At 42.5% G+C, this 20,740-nt stretch overlaps 1 protein-coding gene across 4 annotated transcripts in view; it reads left to right on the top strand.

Annotated features, from left to right (window-relative positions):
- The first annotated feature begins 7,797 nt into the window (after window positions 1-7,797).
- PTPRE (protein tyrosine phosphatase receptor type E) overlaps window positions 7,798-20,740 on the top strand; it is a 100,018-nt gene continuing 87,075 nt past the window's right edge. For all 4 annotated transcript variants that reach the window (XM_088670427.1, XM_060274826.2, XM_060274827.2 and 1 more), the window contains exon 1: window positions 7,798-7,980. In XM_088670427.1, the coding sequence (XP_088526553.1) occupies window positions 7,871-7,980 (110 nt within the window). In that variant the 5' untranslated portion in view covers window positions 7,798-7,870. The remainder of the gene's footprint in view (window positions 7,981-20,740) is intronic.

Raw genomic sequence — 20,740 nt, 5'->3', positions numbered from 1 at the left:
AATCGCCAGAATTGTGCAGCAGGTGAAACTAACTCTCCAGCGTGACAATCCCAAACCTTTTCTCCTTTGTAAGCATTTTTGTGGTATTTCAAGTTTCAGAACAATAGTAAATAAGTCACGTAATTTCACATGCTGATTCAAACTAATATAGACACTCTCTCTCTCTCTCTCTCTCTCTCTCTCTCTCTCTCTCTCTCTCTCTCTCTCTCTCTCTCTCTCTCTCTCTCTCTCTCTCTCTTTTAAAGCCTTTCTTCATACTCTGTAAGTGAAATTGCACAATGACCGCTCCACACATCAAACAGGGGGGGGGGGCGACCTTTGCGTGGTCACACGCAGCCCCCTGATCCCATGAAGCGACTCCCTGGTAGTTCGGGGCTGGCACCGCCTTCCCAGACAGGATGCCAGGGGTCTCCGCCTACCCCAGCTTATCGTCCAATCCTGCCTGGGGAGGTGTTGCCAGGGGACTGGCCAGGTAAGGGGAGGGACTTTTCAGCTCACACAATAGAATTTGAATCTTACCTCCAACCAGCAGTTGGCTCCCACCCTTCACACCCTCATTGAAGTTTCTTTTGCAGGTTAACCTTTTCCCACAGGTACACAGGCGCTGCTACGTCAAGGTCGCTGTTGAAGGGCTGGAAAGGAATTTTCCTGCATTGGCAGGTTTTGCCTTTCCCATAGCAATACGTCACAACTTTGGCAGTTTCAAGCCTTGGGCGGAATTCTTTTGGCGATCTTCCTAGAGAGGGGGGCATGAGGCGGAGACCTCACCCCCTTTGCAGGGACAAGATTGGGTTATGGGGTGAAGCATTGACCATGCCAAGAGGTGTCATCGCTTCCTCCTTCCAGCGGCGGCGAATGGGGGGGCGGGCTCTCTCTGCTTGAACATATGTTCTCCAGAGCCAGCCCAACCCCCCATACATTCTGGATAACCCCAAAGCCTCCCAGAACCCCGACTGGGGACTGGGGAGGATAGCACCCAGTGCCTGAGCCAAGGTTTCCCTACGTCTGAATCTTAATAAAGTTGTGGCCAATTTGAATCCCATAGCACGTTGTCTTGCGTCATTATTCTGCTCAGGGTGTCGCCTGGGGTTTGGGGGACTCCACCTGTCTACGCAATACTAATTGACCATAGCATTAGACAAGTTTTAAAACCTACTGAAATCAACCATGAAAGCTAGGTCAGTTATTAACTAGTTGTCAATTGTGTGATTGCAATTAATATGACTAGTTTTAAAAGTTGAACCAGCATCCATAGGGGAGCCCAGTCAGGACAGGGACTGCAGAGCTGTGACAACTCCCGTCATCCTTTAACTCGTTTGCTTACAAAGTAGCATTACACGTCCTGGGATAAAAGTTTCCATTGGAGAAAATAGCAGCCTCCTTTCAGCAACAAATAGCTGGCAGTTGGTTTTAATTCTATTACACACACCCCAGAGCTGCTATTTAAAATGTAAAAACTGTAGGGTAACCAGCTTCATATAACCAACATGCTTGAGGCTAATTAATATATGAAGGGGGTTAAAGCAATAGAGTAAGCTGTCCTGCCAGGCTTAATCCATATCACTTTCCCTCACCTTGGGAGAAAATAGGCAACCAAACCCTTTGCAGTACTCAGTGTACATGCAGATTTGATGCATGAGGAACCCTGAGCTGCTCCCTCCAGCTGCATGGCTTTAACCAGCCTCTTTTGTTTCAGACAAGAATGGAGTCTGAAGGTTGTGTTTTCCTGTACCAATAGTTGAGGATCTTTTATTGTTTTGTTACCAAGCAACTTTTTGCTGTCTGTGCTGTGCAACTTTTTCAACCTGCTGTATGGAAAAGTACATGAATATGATCTAAGGAGAATTTGTAAGTAGAACAATTATAACTTACTAAACGTGTGGCCTATCTTTGTGCTAGGTAAGTGAGGTACCTTGGAGTTCACAGGAAATGGAATATTTTAAAGCTTTTGTAGCCTATGTTTCAATGATTTTCTTTGCTGCTTGTTTTGCTATGTTAAATCTATGCTGGAGTTCTCTCATCAAAGAGTACTTGCGTCATACTTGAGTCTTCGCTTCCAAGATTTCAAACAAAACCCAGACATGTTCACTTCAATCACACAAGCCTTCAGGTATTCAGAAGAGCACATGAAGCTCAAGCTGTAAACTGTGGCCTAGGTTGCATGCACCATCCTTGCCCTCCACATCTTCACGCATGTCACCAGTGCTGTCATCTTCCCCTCTGGACCTTCATGTGATGAGCATGAAGGTCTGCAATCAAATTCTAACTGTGATCAGTTGAATGCAAGTAGATTCCTCCCTTTGGTTAAAAGACCCATTCAGATGTTCCCACTAAATGATTAAAGGTCAAGTAAATGAGGCAGTGCACATGGCGATACTGGGAACAGGGCTTTTATTAGCTCCATATTCCAGATAGGGGTTGAGACTGATATACTGTGGCTTGCCTAAGGCATAGCTGCCAAGTTTTCCCTTTTCTCGCGAGGAAGCCTATTCAGCATAAGGGAAAATCCCTTTAAAAAAGGGATAACTTGGCAGCTATGGCCTAAGGCCATCTGGTGACTCCATGGCTAAGGCAAGATTTGAACCACAGACTTACTGGATTGCAGCTCATAGTCTTGGACCAGCATCCCCAAACTGCAGCCCTCCAGATGTTTTGGCCTACAACTCCCATGATCCCAAGCTAACAGGACCAGTGGTCGGGGAAGATGGGAATTGTAGTCCAAAACATCTGGAGGGCCGAAGTTTGGGGGTTCCTGTCTTAGTGTTGAGAACAAACAAACAGCTTATCTGATAGTAACCAAATATTCTGGAATATTTATTGCAAAGTATAATGCTAAGTACTATAATACTGCTGCATTCCAATGATGCAGTCAAGAATTTCATACATGCATAATAAATACAACTACTCACAGGATATGTGTGGGTGTTGATATTATACATATGGATAGGAAGGAATACCTTGCATAGATTTTATTGGCACGGCAAAATTTTACTGGCATGGCAACAAATGGTTTATTCAGTTCCTCCCACAACCATCACAATAAAAAGTCATTAAAGCTCCAACCCATATTCTGTCCATGACTCATTGCACATGAAAAACTGTTTTCTGAATGCCTTGAAAAATACTGCTGGGGATGAATTGGACACTTTCCAGTTTGTGTCACAGAAAGATGTAGGTCTCAATGTCTGTTGTTGCCAGACATGCTGTCAGGTGTTAACCATAACACACACAGAGGTCCCAAGATTTTCAAGCCTACAGTAGGATTGAAGATTTTGTGGGAGAAGTGTGATCATTCCTTGTGTAACTGCTAGTTCTGTGTATTGCTGCAAGCGTGCTCAGCTCTAGCATCGGCCCCCACCCTTCACCCCTTTTTTTGTTCTTCTGCTCCAAATTGTCCATGCACCAGGATCTCAGACTACAGTTCAGTATTTGGATGTGTGTACTGTATACAACAACTTGTAAGCTTGACCATTGTTTGTAACTGCACCCCACCAGGTATACGATGAAACACCTGTAGTGGTAATGGCATGCATGAGGTCTTCCTCTGGGGCCCACAAAACCTCTGAACACTCCTGCCCCATTGGTCATGAGGTGGTGAGGCTGTCTACCTTTTTCTTCCCTGAAAAGTAAATAGAGCTAAAGGAGGAAGCTGGAAGAGTGGCGTACTTTCTCACTTCCTGTTTTAGCTCTATCTGCTATTAAAGGCTCATATTAATTTTACTACCATAATCCACAGATGCCAACAACAACAGTAATCCTTGGAAAAGTGAAGTGTGTACACACTAGGGTTGCCATATTTCAAGAAGTAAAATCCGGACCCCCCTCCCCAATTGTTGATCTGCAGGGGCAGGGCAGTGATCTATTAAGCCAGGGGTCGGCAAGGTTTTACCTGCCTGGGCTGGTCAAGTCCCGCAGCGATCTTTCCATGGGCCAGATCACGTGCATGCGATTTCTTGCGTCTGGGCATGCGCAGACGCGATTTCTGGCACTGTGGAAGTGAGTTTGTGCGCCGTGCTGGTTAGGCGCAGCGCGTGGGGAGTCGCCAAGCGGGTGGCTTGGTTTGGGGACAGCTCGTTAAACTGCTCCTGTGGGCCGCTTGCTGCCCATGGGCTGCAGGTTGCCGACCCCTGTATTAAGCTCTATTTATGTTCTTACTATATGCACAGAAGGAGAAAAAAATCATTCCTTGCAAAATCTTCCTTGAGGAACAGCATCATCTTTTAAGTCTGAGGTGAATGCAAGGTTCAGCAATGTTATTCAAATGTTATTCAAACCTAAAGGGGACAAGTCTGTGCATAGAAAAGGCTTGATAAATTGATTGCAGGACAGATGGTAGTACGCTGGAGGCTGCACAACTGCATCATGTAGGTTGGAAAATTGCATCTTTAAATGCCCTCTGCTTCTGCACTCCATAAACTTTAAACATGGAGAACCAGCAAAATAGGACTTAGAAACTTCTGCATCAGGGTATAGCCTGAGGCCACATGATGCAACCATGTTGCTGAAGCTAAATAAGTCACGGTCTAGTGCAGAGTTTGGATGAGAGGCTGCCTGGGGAACCCCAGTCATCTTGCCGTGGTGAAAAAAACACAGTACATATATATCTGTATAAGATAAACAAAATAAAATTCAACATTTGGGAACCTGCCAACACCGTGGGGAAGGCCACTAACTGCTGATATGCTAAGAAAGCACAGGAGTGGTCTGAGATGCTTGGTAAGCACTGGGGCTTTACCTGTAGTCAATATTAATTACAAATTAGGCCTCAGAAGTAGGATATAGCAATAATTCAATATCCTATATCTAAATAGGATAGCCGATCAATAGTTCTCAGTACTTCCCTACCTCTTTAGCAATATTTGAGCAGGAAAAGAATATACATTTTGCAGAAGCAACCAGATTTACAGACACCATTTTCTTGGATGCTATAAATATGGTGTTTATTTTTAAACCAGCGGATATATAGCCTGTACATTTAATACACTAATAGACAAAATGTGCTGATTTTCTTGAACATATTCAGCAGTGTCATTTTAAAATTGCTTAAATATGAAAAATGCTTCAAATTAAGTAACATTATTTGCAAATGATTATACCTGTAAGGAATAGGCAGACTCTTGTGTCTAATCCACAAATGTATGCATGTCCTCTAAAATTAAAAGCCTTTCCAATACTGTATTCCTTTTATCCACTTGTTGGGGAGTAAATTCTATTGACATCAATGGAACTTGCTTCTGAGTAGACATGTATAGGCTTGCTCTGTTACTGACACACTGAATATGGAAGAAAAGTTTTTATTTCGGTCACAAAGGCAGCTCCTGGTTTCTCAACTATTCCTCCCTGTCCAGTAGTAGTTGAAGGGTGGAAGTTTGGTTCATGACATACTATGGGTTGTATCCAACTAAATTATACCCATTAAAATTAATGAGCCTAAGTGAATCATGTCCATTAATTTCAATGGGTCTACTCTGAGTAGGATTAGCATTGAATACAGCACCAAATGCACTATTTTACTTATACTTCATAGTTCAGATGGAGCTTCCTTTTCCAACGTGCCTTAAAAGCACATATCTCTCCCCCCCTCCCCAATATCCTTCACTATGCAGATGCTTCATACATTTAGCAAAGTTCTGCTAAAGTTTGAGGTGGAGATATATGAGGAAGCAGGATTTTACACAGGATTGCTTTAAACCTTATCTATGGGGTGTACTCCAGGACGAGCCAGATTTGAAAGGGATGATAAGTGATTATACAGGATTAAGGCACGAACTTGGAATATATTAAAATAGGCTTCTGAAAGGTTGGGCTTATACCAAACACTTTTTAAATGGCTGTCAACATACCCATATGAATGATCCCAAAGGTCTGGTGTATCATGAGCACAGGGTTATTTGCATCCTTAAACAATTTGAAATTTTGATAGTTGATACTGCACTGGCAGGCCTGAGAGGTGGAGGAGTCAAATTCATCTCAACATAAGAGGAATCCTGTTGGATCACGCCAAGGTTCCATCTGGTTCAGCAATCTGTTTCCTCTACTGGCCAACCAGAAGAGTCTGGGAAAGACCACAAGTAGGGTGTCAAGTCAACAGTTCTACCCTATTGCTGTCCTCCAGCATCTAGCATTCAGTGGCTTTTAGCCAGCTACTAAATTCCATACACCATTTCCACTGGTAGGAATAAAGTGGTAAGGGTGGGGAAACCCTGGGGTGTGTGTGTGTGTGTGTGTGTGTGTCAATGTGGTCCTCTAGGCCTCCAGAGTGTGTCCTTGAACTATGATAATGCTTCCTGCTGTGTCTGAATGGCGGATACATTCAGGAGGATACAGAAACTAGCCTATTGCGCAAAGGAAATTTTTCATTCATTGATCCACCAACTTTTGCCTCTGGCACAACCCACTAATGCCACGTGGCCCTTCGAAAGTTGCTTGGAAGGGAATGTGGCCCTCGGGCTGAAAAAGTTCCCCAGGCCTAGTATCCAGTATGTACAAAACATAGCATAATATTTGACCACAAAATTTATAAGCTTAAACTGTATTTTTAGAAGGCACTTCTGAGCTGTTTACAATCTAGTAAAAGGTTTTCCCTAATGTGGTGTCAATTGTACCCTCACATTTTTTGGTTGATCAACACAGAGTGGGAAATTGAGGCCCCCTCACAGGTACCTATGGGACGTGGGTGGCGCTGTGGGTTAAACCACTGAGCCTAGGGCTTGCTGATTAGAAAGTCAGCGGTTCGAATCCCCACGACGGGGTGAGCTCCTGTTGCTTGGTCTCTGCTCCTGCCAACCTAGCAGTTCGAAAGCTCATCAAAGTGCAAGTAGATAAATAGGTACCACTCTGGCGGGAAGGTAAACGGTGTTTCTGTGTGCTATTCTGGTTCGCCAGAAGCGGCTTTGTCATGCTGGCCACATGACCCGGAAGCTGTACACCGTCTCCCTCGGCCAGTAAAACGAGATGAGCGCCGCAACCCCAGTCATCCGCTACTGGACCTAATGGTCAGGGATCCCTTTACCTTACAGGTACCTACAGCAGAAATTCCACATCTACACTTGTCACATACTATATATTTGCTCCTTACAAATTCCTGCATGGAGAATTTGGAGCTGTGCAAAGCAAGCCCAATGTTACAGGAGATGCAGCAAAACACGTAGTTTTATTTAATTGTGGACCTTTGTCCTTAATCTCCCCATCTTTCTTTACAGTTTCTGCCTTTACAGTCTCTGCCTCCTCCTCCTCTCTTATTCATGCCCTCCATCTTTAGCATGTGGGTTCCCGGCTACAAGTGCATTACTTTCTGCTTCAAGGCGAGTCACACACCGTCAATCCCATACCATTCCCAACTTTTTAAAATGAGGACATCACACGTGAAGTCGCAGGCTGCGTACACCATACATTAAAATGCACATGATATCTCCCCAAAAGCGCCAGCTCCCGGAATTCCTGAGGGAAAGTAATGTCCTTTAAATTTCTGTATGGCGTTGTACACATGAAGTAGTGACCACAAGCAAAGTGGGACAGAATTCCTTCACTTCATTTCAGCATCTATCCTGCCCACCAATGAAAGTATAGGGGCCGTGTCCTCTTTTGCGCCAGGTAAACCACAGCAGCCGCCACTACCCCTTGGTTTTTATTCGGGGGGGGGATTCCCGCCTCGTGTCTCCAGAGTGACGAAAAGGCCCCTGTTTCCCGCTCCCATCAGGATCTGCAGCTGCAGTTTTCCTTGTCGGGCAGCAGGCGGCTCCCGCGCTCGGCTTGCGCCGCCTCAGCTGCGCGCAGAGCGGCTGGCTGGCAGGCAGGCAGGCGAGGAGAGGGAACGCAGGAAATTTCCTGCTTGGCCGACAGCGGGGTCCCTCCAGCCGCGGCAGGGCGAATGCCAGGGCGTCCCCCGCTCGCCTCCGCCTCAGTCTGCCAGCGACGCTGCGAGGAGGGCATGAGGAGCCGGCGCGCCTGCAGGAGCCGAGCTGGCCGAGTTCCCCGGAGGTAAGGCAGCAGGGCACGAGGCCAGCGGCCGGCGGAGCTGCCTTGCTGCTGCTGCTCATTCTCCAGGCATGCCAGTCCCGGCGGCGGGTGTGCTTGCTGCTTGCTTGCGTGCGTGCGTGTGGTTTGCCTCTGAGCCACCGGGGCTTTGCACGCAGCAGGGCAGGCGGGCTGCTTCCTCGGTTCCTCCACGCCCAGTCCCGAGCTGCGCCAGGGCATGGAGCGGGCGGGCAGGCGCCTCCTCTCCGCCGCAGAGGGGCACCGGCTGCCCCCGAGGCTCTCCTGGGCGACGGAGAAGGAGCCCTCTTCCCTGGTTGCGAGGGGGTGTGAGAGAGGAAAGGAGGTGTCTCCTGCCCCACAGTCGCCTCTGCTCGCTTTGGCTGGCTGCCGCCGGGGGCGGGAGGGGGTGTCAGAGGCGGAAACGGCATTTCCCTTTGCATGGAGAGCGCCATGGAAGAGGAGGGGAGGGAGCCCCAGCCGCTCTCGCGCAGGTGGCGGAGAAGTCGTCAGCTGGGCTTGGAACGAAACGCAGGGGAGCCGGTTTCGCAGTGGGGGGTGGGGGTGGAGGCGAAGAGATTTGGCGAATCAGAACTCCGAGCTCCCCCCCCCCCCCCATGCGCCAGGTGTGACGGGTGGCTTGGAAGGTGTTTGCCTGGTGTGCTCACTGCAGCCTCCCTCCAAACGTTAAGAAATGTCTCTAACACGGTCGCACCACATCGCCACACATCCATCGCTGTTCTTGCCTGTCGTCGCCGCTGTGCCTGTGAAAAGGGAGAGAGCCCAGCAAATCTGTGTTAAATATCTTCTTAAAAGCAGCCCTTGGTGCCAAATGTAGCCGGGACATTGAATAGCACCGAGCATTTTATATAACACTTTGAGGAGTAGTTTTGGGAGAATTTGGTGTATGTTTAGTAAAGTCAACTGCACCACAGCCCTGCAAAGTAGACCACTGCTGCTGGTTTGGAATGATGCTGATGTTGAAATGGTGACCGGCCTAAAGCCATTTACAGTACAGCCCATGGCAAGCTTTACCTAGATGCATGCACCGCTCTGTTCAGTGGTGTGTGCTCGCTAATAAGTATGTTTGGTATTGCAGCAAACATTGGTAAGATTTGAATTGGGGGCTTCCTGGCTTACCCAGGGCACTACAGCAGGTTCAAGATGTGGAAAATTTGCAGTGGATACCGAGTCTCATGCAATAAGTTTTTGTGATTCTGCATAATATGTAAGCATACAGTGCTTTGCTTTCAGGGCTACAAACCTATAATAATAATAATAATAATAATTAAACCTAACCAGGGAAAGGCAATTTCTCATCTATCCTATCAGATGTTTGTCATGATGGCATCTGTTGCACTTGGACCACATAGGGAAAAAAGCAATCAAAAGTAGTAATCAAATATCTGTAGTAAGGTTTTTGGTGCGACCTTTCCAGCAGTTGGATTTTTTTAAATTGAAACTAATTAACATAGTTATGTATCTTTTACATACTAAGAAGCTGTCTTATGCAAATGATGTGGAGCTTAGCTCATGGCAATGATGGAGTCTGCTATGATGAGCGCCTTTGTGCTTCATATGCTTTGGTTATATTTTTTTTTCCTCTGGATGGCATTGAGTCAGAAGGTGTTAAAATTGTGTACAATTTGTTTTCTCAGGCAAGTAACTGTTTGGTTTTTGCCTGGATTTGAGAAACTTGAGGTGTGGCGAGTGCTCGCTGGAACAGAAATTTAGTGCTGCTCATCCTTCCGTCATCCAGAGAGAGAATCATTTAGGATGTTTATAGGTTTGCTTTGTTGCAGTTTTCTAGGAATAATGTCTGTTCTGCCAACCTTTGTAATAAAGAGACAATCGTGCCTTAGAAGACATTATGGAGATGTTATTACTTTATTTTTTGTCGTGAAATGTTACTGGGTGGATGGATAAATTGCCATTCACTGAACCTGCAGTGCATCCATGTTTACTCTGAAACCACTGTGACTTATTAATGCAAACCTACTTCCAAATAAGTGTGTTTCTATTTAACATTCTAGTATACAACACACTTTACGTCAGGAGAGGGAAGACCTTAGGCTTGTAGGAACTAGAACCCCAAGATCCACCAACTAGAACGAGATGCAAAAGCCATGCATTTCTGAGACCAGGAATTTCTGACTCCCGTCTCTCAAAGTAGACCTTGCTCTACCTACTGCCAAGCGCTACTAATTCAGTTTGGAGGCAATCCTCTAAGGATTCAATTGTTTATAATTATTTCCATATTGCAGATGAGGAACTGACTCTCAAAGCAAGTGTTCTAAAGCCTTGGGTCATACAGTGAGCTAGAAGGAGCCTGCGAAACCTATTTCCAGAACCCACATGTCGTTCTCCCTCTATACCATGTAGTAAACTTACCCTGTGTCCTGACATTACCACCTTGTGGATTTTCCCACCCCTGCTATTGTCAGCTTGTTAGGTGGAGCAGGAACAGGTAACACACAATGTGATGATGTCAGGACATCGGGCAAGTTTACTAAATGTCACAGAATGGGACAACTTGACCAGGGATACTGTTTTCAGAAGCATCCACGTGCTTCTTATAATGTGCAGTCCTGCACTGGGGGATTAGTTAGCTCTCACTTCTTCTTTTTGTAAATGACTTCCCAAGTGTTTCTAAGGTCATGACTGTGTGAAGAAAGTAGCATCTGACCAAATCAATCTACAAATATAGCCACAACTTCCCAGTAGTGATCTGTGTGATTGCTTTGACATGCCTGTTAGCCACTGTGCTCATATGAATTGCTTCTGCAAATCGGTGGCTGTATCAGGTCAGACATTACTCCCCCCACCCCGCCTTGTATCCCTAGGGCCACTTAAATATCTCTGTCTACAAACAATCTGAACCACCTCTAGTCTTCAGTAATGTGTGATGGTGGCAGCTGCAGTTGAAGTTAACAAGATTTTCTCCTGATTTATGAGAACTGTGTGTTTGTAATCTCAGCCCAGATAGGACGGTCCAGTCCAAAGTAGAACCTTAGTAGCTGGCTTTGCTAGACACCTTGCCATGCATGGTATGAATTTCAATTTGAGAGTAGGATAGGTAAAGAATGTGTAATTTTATACCAGCATATTACCTTTCCATCTCTAAAATGTGGTGCTTAATCAATGAATTGTTTATAGAACTACATTTGTCTTTTAAACTTGAGATTTGGAGCGGAGTTAAGACTATTGTGATGGCTACTGAAGACAGAAATGGTTTTGGGGTTTTTTTTTTTACATTTCATTATTTTCTGATGTTTTAATTGCCTTAACTCTGCACTTAATGATTCCCCTCCCTCTCTACTGACACGTATAGATGTCAACGTGACAAATTAATTTAATTAAGGCTAATGTTGCCCTTGCTGAGTAAATCTAGTTCATGTGTATTTATTTTTGCGGACAGTGATATTGTCCAGTTACTTTTTCTCTATGGGTCTGTTGTAGAAGGGCAAAATCGAGTGCACCAGATAGTATGTTTGCACAGATTTGTCCAGGATTTTATTTTCATGGGAGCTAATATGTAGCAACACAATGGCTCTTCTAACTTAAATAAGAGTTCTAAACTAAAAGTAGGATAGGTAAAGAATGTGCAATTTTATACCAGCATATTACCTTTCCATCTCTAAAATGTGGTACCTAATCAATTAATTGTTTATAGAACTTTATTTGTTTTTTAAACTTGAGATATGGAGCAGAGTTAAGACTATTGTGATGGCTACTGAAGACAGAAATGGTTTGCACTGAAGGCCAGAGCTGCAAAGTTTACTTCTCTTAGTGCTAGCTAAAGTGCTACTGAAATTGTGTGTGGACCCAGGATCAATATGTTGAACTCAGGAGTCTATGCCCTAGGTGATTTCAGACCTTTATTTGTGAAACAGGACCACAGGCATAGACCCTGAACCAAGCCTTAGGTTTAAAGTCCAGTGGTGAGTTTAAAGATGCTCCTGGGGTTTGGCAGAGAGGCAGAGTAGAGAGGATCTTGTATAGCTTGGTTTACTCCAGGCAAGTGTGTATAGGAATGGCAACATCAATATTGCTATTTAAAGCCAAGGTATATTGACTTGAATTAAGAACCATTTTAAAAATACTGCAGGTCCAGGTTGCAGATATGAAATTTGTGTGATAGTGTTGAAGTCAGGAGAACTAAGCTGCTAGAAATGAGCAGTGATTGTGAAGAAAGGTTGTTGTTTTTTTTTTGCAGATACAGTAGATATATTCATAGCACATACCCCGCCCCCACAAAGAATCCTGAGAACTATAGTTTTATATGGGTGTTGGGAATTATAGCTCTGTGAGGGGTAAACTACAGTTCCCAGGATTCTCTTAAGGTTTAGGAAATGCACTTTGAATGTGCTTTAAAGGTATGAAATGCACACAACCTATCTTTGGCATCATTATACAGTACATCTCGCAGACTGCAATTAGGTATGTATGGGCTGATCCTTACATTATGCAGGGCTTATTGTAGATAAGAGATCAAAAATCCCCATGTCATTTTATGTGGCTCTTAGTGATACTGCTATAATGGCTAGGCCCCATTTTCAGTTCTCAGGACTTAGAACATCTGTTCATTTTGAATGAATGAAGCACATAAAATGAAAGAGGGAGCTCATGTTGTATTCGGACAAAACTGAATGTTTGCCTTGAGCTTTATGCATTCCATACAATGGCTTTTGTTGTTAAAAAAATAGTGGGAAGAATTCAATATTATGATGTTTCTTTTTGCCTGATGGAATGATCTCCCGTCTCCTCCCACATGCTGTTCAGGGTCCCTCCCCCAGCCCTACAGAGTTAATAATTGGGGTGTGTGGCAGTGAAGAAGAGGGGGAAGCCCTGTTGCATTAGCAGTAGTCCTTGGATGGGCTTCCACGAATAGTGAGACCAATTAGCTGAATTTGTGCCAGTTGCTTGGATCCTAATAGTCTTCTGCGAAAGGAATGGAATTTGTTTTAATGGGCAGGGCTTTCCTTGTTTTGCAGACCCTTCATCCTTTGAAAATCTCTTGGGGGATGGAGGGACTCTTGGAAGTGGTGATGGATATAGTCCAGGCATAGGCAACCTTGGCTCTCCAGATGTTTTCCCTAGCTAACAGGGCCAGTGGTCAGGGATCATGGGAGTTGTAGTTCCAAAACATCTGGAGAGCCAAGGTTGCCTATGCCTGATATAGTCCAATGGGTTACAGATTGAAGAAAAGAAAAGAAAAACCACAAACCACAAGGCATCTAGGATGTGAGGTTCTACTGCATGATTGTGAGCAGCTATAGTTCTGTCTTCTAAAAATGGATTATCTTAGTTGACTAAAACAGCATTATTAATCGAATTAATTTATTTATCATTTCTGAAACCTGTTTCTTTTTGGAACAGGCATTTGCGTATACAAACACATTGATCAAGTGAGGAATGGCATATTGTTGTTTTGCCAGCAAAGAACCCAAGAGTTATACATAGAATCACAGAATTGTAGAGTTGGAAGTGATACTTAGGGCCATCTGGTCCAACCCCCTGCTTTCTACTAAAGCATCCCTGACAGATGGTCATCCATTCTTTGCTTAAAAACCTCCAGGAGAGTCTGCACCTTCCAAGGGAGACCATTCCACTACCTGTTCAGTTCATTAAAGCCCTTTACAGGTGTTCAAACTGGGCACAATGGGTATGTGGAGAGAAACATTATAGTGGCAGGGTCTACTCTTGAGCAACGTTGTGTTTTAAACAAATAACTGAAGGGAGTCTTCATGTGCATAGTAGTTAATGTATGGAAATGTCTCCATGTAATTGCTAGCCAATTGGTTAAAATCCTCAGGTAGCAGCAGCAGAGGAAAGGATTAATTTTCCTCTACCTACCTTCTGTGATCCAAATGGTATTTGTTCTTTAAAAGCATAAATGCAAAGACAAATTTAATGTCACATCTACTTTAGTGCAGATAGGTGTTGCTCAAAGGAGTATGCTTTGGGAGGAAATTGCTACCCATTGTGCATAAGTATTTTATGTAGGTCTCTTCAATTACTTGCCCACACGGGTTACATATTGACATAAGATGGTTTGCTTATTTACAGATTCTTGTACTGAGTGTAAAATATGGCCTGTGGGGAATATGGCGATTACATCCACTTGTTTCTTGTTGTTCTAGCACACAAAGGACCTTTTGAGTGGAAATTGTAGCTAAATGTGAAAGATTTCATTTTGTGGTGGTCATGGCATTGTTCTTTGGTCACAATTCTGTTATTGATTTTTAAAAATATATTTATTTATTTTGCAGCCTAGGCTGAAGTTAGTTGTCCTTTTAGTCTAAAGCCTCGGAAAAGAATATGCTATTCAAAGCACTTCATTTTACATTCCGTTTGCAATAGGAGTATAATTGCTAAGCTCCTTTTAGTGTGGTAATTGCTGTTTTGTCTGAATAACACGTATTATTTAAACTGATTTTTTTCTCTGGGTCAGGCTTCATATACTAACTAGACCCTGGAGTGATGAGTTTGATTGCTACTTATTCACTATGTAAAATTGTAAATTAACTGATTTTAAAATAAATATTATTTGCTGTAACATCTTATCACTTTTATAATGTGTTCTGCACAGGAAAGAACATGAAACAGATTTAAATGTTATGGTGATTTTATTCCTAGAATTTAACATTATAGGCTGAACATTAAGATAAGCTTTTGAATGACTCTACTACTGAACTGCTCTTACCAATTACCCAGGGGAGGAAATCAATCACTTGCTGAAGGTCTTCATGCAGATGCTAGACAGTCTGATATTGGGATTATTTAGCTCAGGATTTCCTGTGTTTGATTGATCTACAACAAGTCCCCTTCCAACTCTATTATATGAATGACAGGGTTTGGTGGTCAGAAGCCCTAGACGTTTGCAGTCTACTGATAAAGTTTGCCAGTAAACAACAGTATCAACAAAATTGTAAACACTGCAAACTTGTTCATACTAAAAAACAAAACAAAAAATAAATCCTGTTAGCATCTACTGCTGTGCTAAAATGCAAATTAAAGGAAGACAAGCAATCATTTTTTTTTAATATTTAAAGAGTGTATTTTTAAGAAACTCACTTCCTTTCCCTGTGGAATCTTTCTGTCTTTCCTTCTTTGACTCAGCAATATTAGGCTGTGTTGTAGTTGCACTAAAGGTTGCTGTCTATTAAGGCTTCAGTACACCTGCCTGATTCTTGACTCTGAAGATAGACTTCCTTGGAGCTTCTTTAAAAAGGCCTTCTTTGTGGTACCACCTCGTCCTGATTGTTAGTTACGAGTCCTTATTTTCTGATACTTGTTTGTGGTAAAATATTTCCCCTGTTTTTGCATTTGAGGAATGTGGTAAAACGTTGCTAGTGTGATTTGCTAGCATTATCACTCTTCAGATTCAGATAATTCCCCAGTGTCTTATCTAGAAGTTAAAAGATCTAAGGTTGTGGTTGGATGCTTGAACATCACAACTGCAATTTTATGTATGCACTTACCTGGGAATAAACCCCCGTGAACTAAATACCACCTACTTCTGAGTAAACATGTATAAGATTATGCAAAAGGGCACTCTGTAGTTCATAGCCTACCATTTTGCACACTGTAGCAGATATGTTGTTTTGAACTGTTCACAGCATATTGTTATGACTATTTTGTTTTTCTAGTTACAGGTAGGTAGCCATGTTGGTCTGACGTAGTCGAAACAAAATAAAAAAATTTCTTCCAGCAGCACCTTAGAGACCAACTAAGTTTGTCATAGGTATGAGCTTTCGTGTGCATGCACACTTCTTCAGAAGTGTATCTGAAGAAGTGTGCATGCACACGAAAGCTCATACCTATGACAAACTTAGTTGGTCTCTAAGGTGCTGCTGGAAGAAAATTTTTTATTTTGTTTTTCTAGATGTACATATGTATATGGTTTTGTTTATTTGAACAATCACTTTATTGGCTTTCGGTAGAGGGCAGGGCTAATGCAATACCGACAGCATACATGAGCCTGAAACAGTCTGTAATAGTGGAGGAGTTGGGATTCACAGGTATGGCAACCTTCACTATTCTTGCGGCTTCTCTATACTCACTATACTGTTGTCTCTGATAGGTCAGGTTTGGGTGTAATTCTTCTGGACCCAACTGTGCGCAATATTTCTAGGCCAGATGAAATTAACATTTGTTGTTGTTTAGTCATTTAGTCGTGTCCGACTCTTCGTGAAATTAACATTAGGATTGTATTTATTTAAAAATACCAAATGTCACCATATACAGTACTAGTAATTATCAGAATGTTTCAAGTAAACTTTTCTTTTCACTTCTAATGAAAACAGAAATTGGGTTATTGTGTCTGATGTTTTATTTAACTCTCTGCACAGCGTTTCTAGCTTCATCCACCTTAGGAGGAATCCTGATGTGATTGTACCGTCCTTCTCACACTCTGTGATGCCACAAAAATATTCCATTGACCTGACACAGATACTGAACATCCGTACCTCCTACAGAAAGCAGAAAGGACAGCATCTCTGAAAAATTAGACCATGTATCCTGAGAATTCATCATCTAGATGAACTACAGTATACAGTCTTTATTGATTTTCTTAACAAATGATGTTTCCCTTATGTTCTAAGAGGAATGCATTTCAGACTTTAAAGAGGGCAGAAACATTAACTTTCCTTTGTAACTATGAATGGTGTTGCTTATTGCACTATAAAAAGCTGTATTTTTACATAGTTCAGATATGCTGATGTATGGGTTCCTTTTTAAGAAGGTAATTGTTTTAAGTCAGAATTATCTAGGAATTCTGGCCTTTTGTCTAAGATCAAGCGTAGTAACTGTTCTTATCAGTTAAACAAAAATTATACTGTTTTTGCACTTGCTAGTTTATTTATTTGCTGATTTTAGACTGATTTAATCTATTATTTTAATAATAATAATAATAATGTAAATATCGCAATACTGCTGTATTGCTATAGGCATGTGGGTCCCTCTATGGTGCAGTAACTAGAATGTTGAACTTAGATGTAGAAGACAGGGTTCAGCTCCTGCTCAGCTATGATGTTGCTGTCTTTCAGCCTAACTTTCCATTTTTAAGGGTTATTGCAAGGTTACGGTGTTCTTTGGAGAAAGGGCGGGGTAAAAATGAAAACATTCTATTGCTTTTCCATAGCTTCCACACACAAATCAGGAGATTGTCAGAGGTAGGTCACATGGCAAGTAAGTGTAGTTGCCTATTACTGTATCAGCCTTCCACGTATGTCCCTATGCAATGGGCAAAATATAAGAAAAGCAGCATAAGAAAAGCCACTCAGAAAACAAATGATGAGTTTAAAAACAATACAAAATGGACATCTGTGGTGGAGATCTGTTCCTCCTACTGGGGAAGCTTACATTTACCAGCTCAGTTGGTAGAGCATGAAACTCTTAAGCTCAGGGCCATGGGTTCAAGCCCCATGTTGAGCGAAAGATTCCTGCATTGCAGGGGGCTGGACTAGATGACCCTTGTGGTCCCTTCCAACTCAACAATTCTATGATTTTATGACTACAGAAAACATATGGTTTATCTGTCCACCCAGTCCAGTACCTCCAAAAATACTACTAGTATTAAGAAAGACAGTATTACTTGATTGAATTTTCTGCAATTAGCTTTTTTCCCCTTTTCCTTGTTCTTGCTGAAAGCGCTCAATATAGCTTAGTACAGCTCCTTAGTAACAAGGTGTTGCTGCTGGCCTTTGCAAATTCTGCAGCCTATGATATTTTTAGCCCTTAACTTCAAGGTTCAGCTGCACCTTACCTTGACTATCCTTGTACTTTTACTTTTGAGATTTCTAGTATTGAAGTAAGTTAATCGGCTTTTGCATTTGGTGTAGAGGTTGGCTGACATGCTCTAGCAGTAATAACAAACTGTACTTGGGGCGTGAATAAAGTAAATAAGGTGAGAGATCTTTCCACCCTAAAGGCAAACAGAGGTAGTTCATGCTTCCTGTGTGCATTCTATTTATTTATTTTTTAAAAAAATACCCCAGCCATATTTTGACAAAAATGGTCAAGCATGAAGATGCATGAAAAGATACTAACAGATGTTTCATAAATAACAAACCTTGGTTTGATTTTAAGCAGCTAATTAGCAATGCCTCCTATTTAAATATGATTTGCCAGATGTTTCCCACAAAATATTGCTTATGTTTATCCAGAAAATTTTAGGTTTGCATAAAATTGTATAAACAAGAGCTGGGATATTCAGAGCATTTTCTGTACTTTGAATCCTGAATACTTTTTCCTGGTAAACACTTGCATATGTTTGTTTCTATGGACTTGAGGATTCATTGAGTCCCCAGCTACTATATTAATCTTCAGTCCTATATCGAATTTTATGCCCGTCCTGCTCATTATCCACAGCATAATCCTATTCCCTGTTTGGTAAGGTTTTTGCAGTGGTTTAACAGTATGGTGTAATCCTATCCGTGTCTACTCAGAAGAAGTGGTGTCTTTTATGACATTTCTGGGGGACTTCCAGCTTCAGCGCTGTGCATATGTGCGCAATCGCATAAATATCGGTCACACCTAAAACGGGTTGCTGGTACAATGAAATCAGAGCTGTGCAGAGAGTTAAATAAAACATCAGAGCTCTTGTCTTCCATTGTTATTGGTGTGGTTGTACTTTTGTTTGCTTCTGTTGCAAGTTCTTGAAACAACAGGTCTTAAGTGTGCTTGGCAATAACTTCTCTTTTTTTGAGGTGGCAGAGGAAGTAACAAGAAACTGAATCAAATAATTTCTTCTAGTGTTTCTGTGTGTCAATACTTTGAGTAAATAAGCTCATCTGTGGAGCAAAATTGTATAAAGAAGCACCTGAAGAATGTTCTAGTTGCAGCACCAGATGTGGATAACAACCTGGGGTTCAACAAGACCATCAGTGATTGTGTTGCTCTGTAGGGAAGTTAATCGGGGTTTATGAGCACGCTGCTCTGGATGAAGTTGCAGTCCACTTGAAGAATCAGAAACTCCATCCTCAGAATGATTCAGCCCCCCCCCCTTATTATTATGTTTTGTCAGGCTTTTGGTCGTTTCCCCCTGAACATTCTGTTTTCATTTTAATGAGCTGGATCCTTTGTTTAATATTGCTATGTTTTTGCTCTCTGCTCTCAGATTTTAATTGCATTTAAATCGTAAGCCACCTTAGGTGAGTGTAATTTATTTTAGAAATAACATTTTAAAAACCTTGTTGAATGGCCCACTTCGCCTCCACTATAGCTAAGGCTTTTATTCTGTTGTATTCTGGCTAGCTGTGTTGCTCTACAGCAGGCACCCCCAAACTTTGGCCCTCCAGATGTTTTGGACTACAATTCCCATCATCCCTGACCACTGGTCCTGTTAGCTAGGGATCATGGGAGTTGTAGGCCAAAACATCTGGAGGGCCGCAGTTTGGGGATGCCTGCTCTACAGCAACCTTCACGAACATGGTGCCTTCCAAATGCTTTGAGCTACAACTCCCATCCTCCTCTACCAGCACATCTGGAGGGCACCGTGTTGGCACAGGCAGCACTTATGTATCCTAGTGCTTGGCTCTAACACAATCAACAGTCCCACCCTAATGACGGAACATAGAGACACCATTTCATGCTATTGCATAAATGTGTCCTAGAAAGCAAAACCTGATGTGGCTCTGGAAAACCTCACTAAGCACAGATCTCATTCCAGTTTTGCATTAAATATATGGGATGGTGGAATAGGGTAATGCCAGCTGCATGTGCTAGTGGACTCCCTCCCCCACCCTTGGCTCATAAAGTTGACTTCAATAATTACCGTAAATGAGAAAGCAAAACAGCATCGGCACTATCCAGTTGAATGCATGCTGTAAAGAATATGAAATGGCTAAGTTGGAATGAGTTGTCATGGAAATATTGGAGGCAGAACTTCTGTCAGACAGGGAAATATGATACATTGCTTATAAATGAGTAAAATCATTACAGTTATTATCCATGCAGTGAAGAGTTGGTTTTATAACTACTGAGTAATATTATATATACATAAAAATTATCCCTTGCATTTCTGTTCTTTAATAAAGACTCGTTTTGTCATACTTGACAGATGGCCATCCAACCTCTGCTTGAAAATCTCCAAGGAAGGCGAGTCCACCACCTCTTGTGGGAGTCTGTTCCACTGTTAAACAGCTCTTACTGTCAGAAAGTTAATCCTGATGTTATTTGGAATCTACTTTCTGAAGCCATTTGGTTTGGGTCCTAGTCTCCAGAGCAGGAGAAAGCACATTTGCTCCATCTTCCATATGATAGCCCTTTAGATATTTGAAAATGGCTATCATATCTCCTCTCAGTCTCCTCTTTTCCAGGCTAAACAAATTACCTCAACCATTCCCCATAAGCCTTGGTTTCCAGACCCTTTATCATCTTGGTCGCCCACCTTTTCACACTTCCCAGCTTATCAACATCCTCCTTAAATTGTGATGTCCAGAACTGGATACAGTACTCCAGATGTGGTCTGACCAAGGCAGAATAGAGCCTTCCCTTGATCAGAACACAGTACTTCTCTTAATGCAGCTTAGAATAGCATTAGCATTTATTTATTTTTGCTGCTGCTGCTGCTGCTGCTGCAACACACTTATTGACTTGGAGCAATTGCAGGAAGAAACTTAGCATCAAGCAACCCAAACTGAGGGCTAGAAGAAAAGAGACATTAATTTAGTTGAAAATTTATCAGGTTGAGTTGTAAATCCTAGGTAAAAGTGGTTGTAATTTAAATTCTGATGAAATTAAGCTTCCTTAGCATGAATGA

Source organism: Zootoca vivipara, chromosome 5 (genome assembly GCF_965207765.1).
Source record: "Zootoca vivipara chromosome 5, rZooViv2.hap1.1, whole genome shotgun sequence".
Taxonomy (NCBI): Eukaryota; Metazoa; Chordata; class Lepidosauria; order Squamata; family Lacertidae; genus Zootoca; species Zootoca vivipara.
Note: the sequence above shows the minus strand (reverse complement) of the source record. Positions and strands in the feature narration are given on the sequence as shown.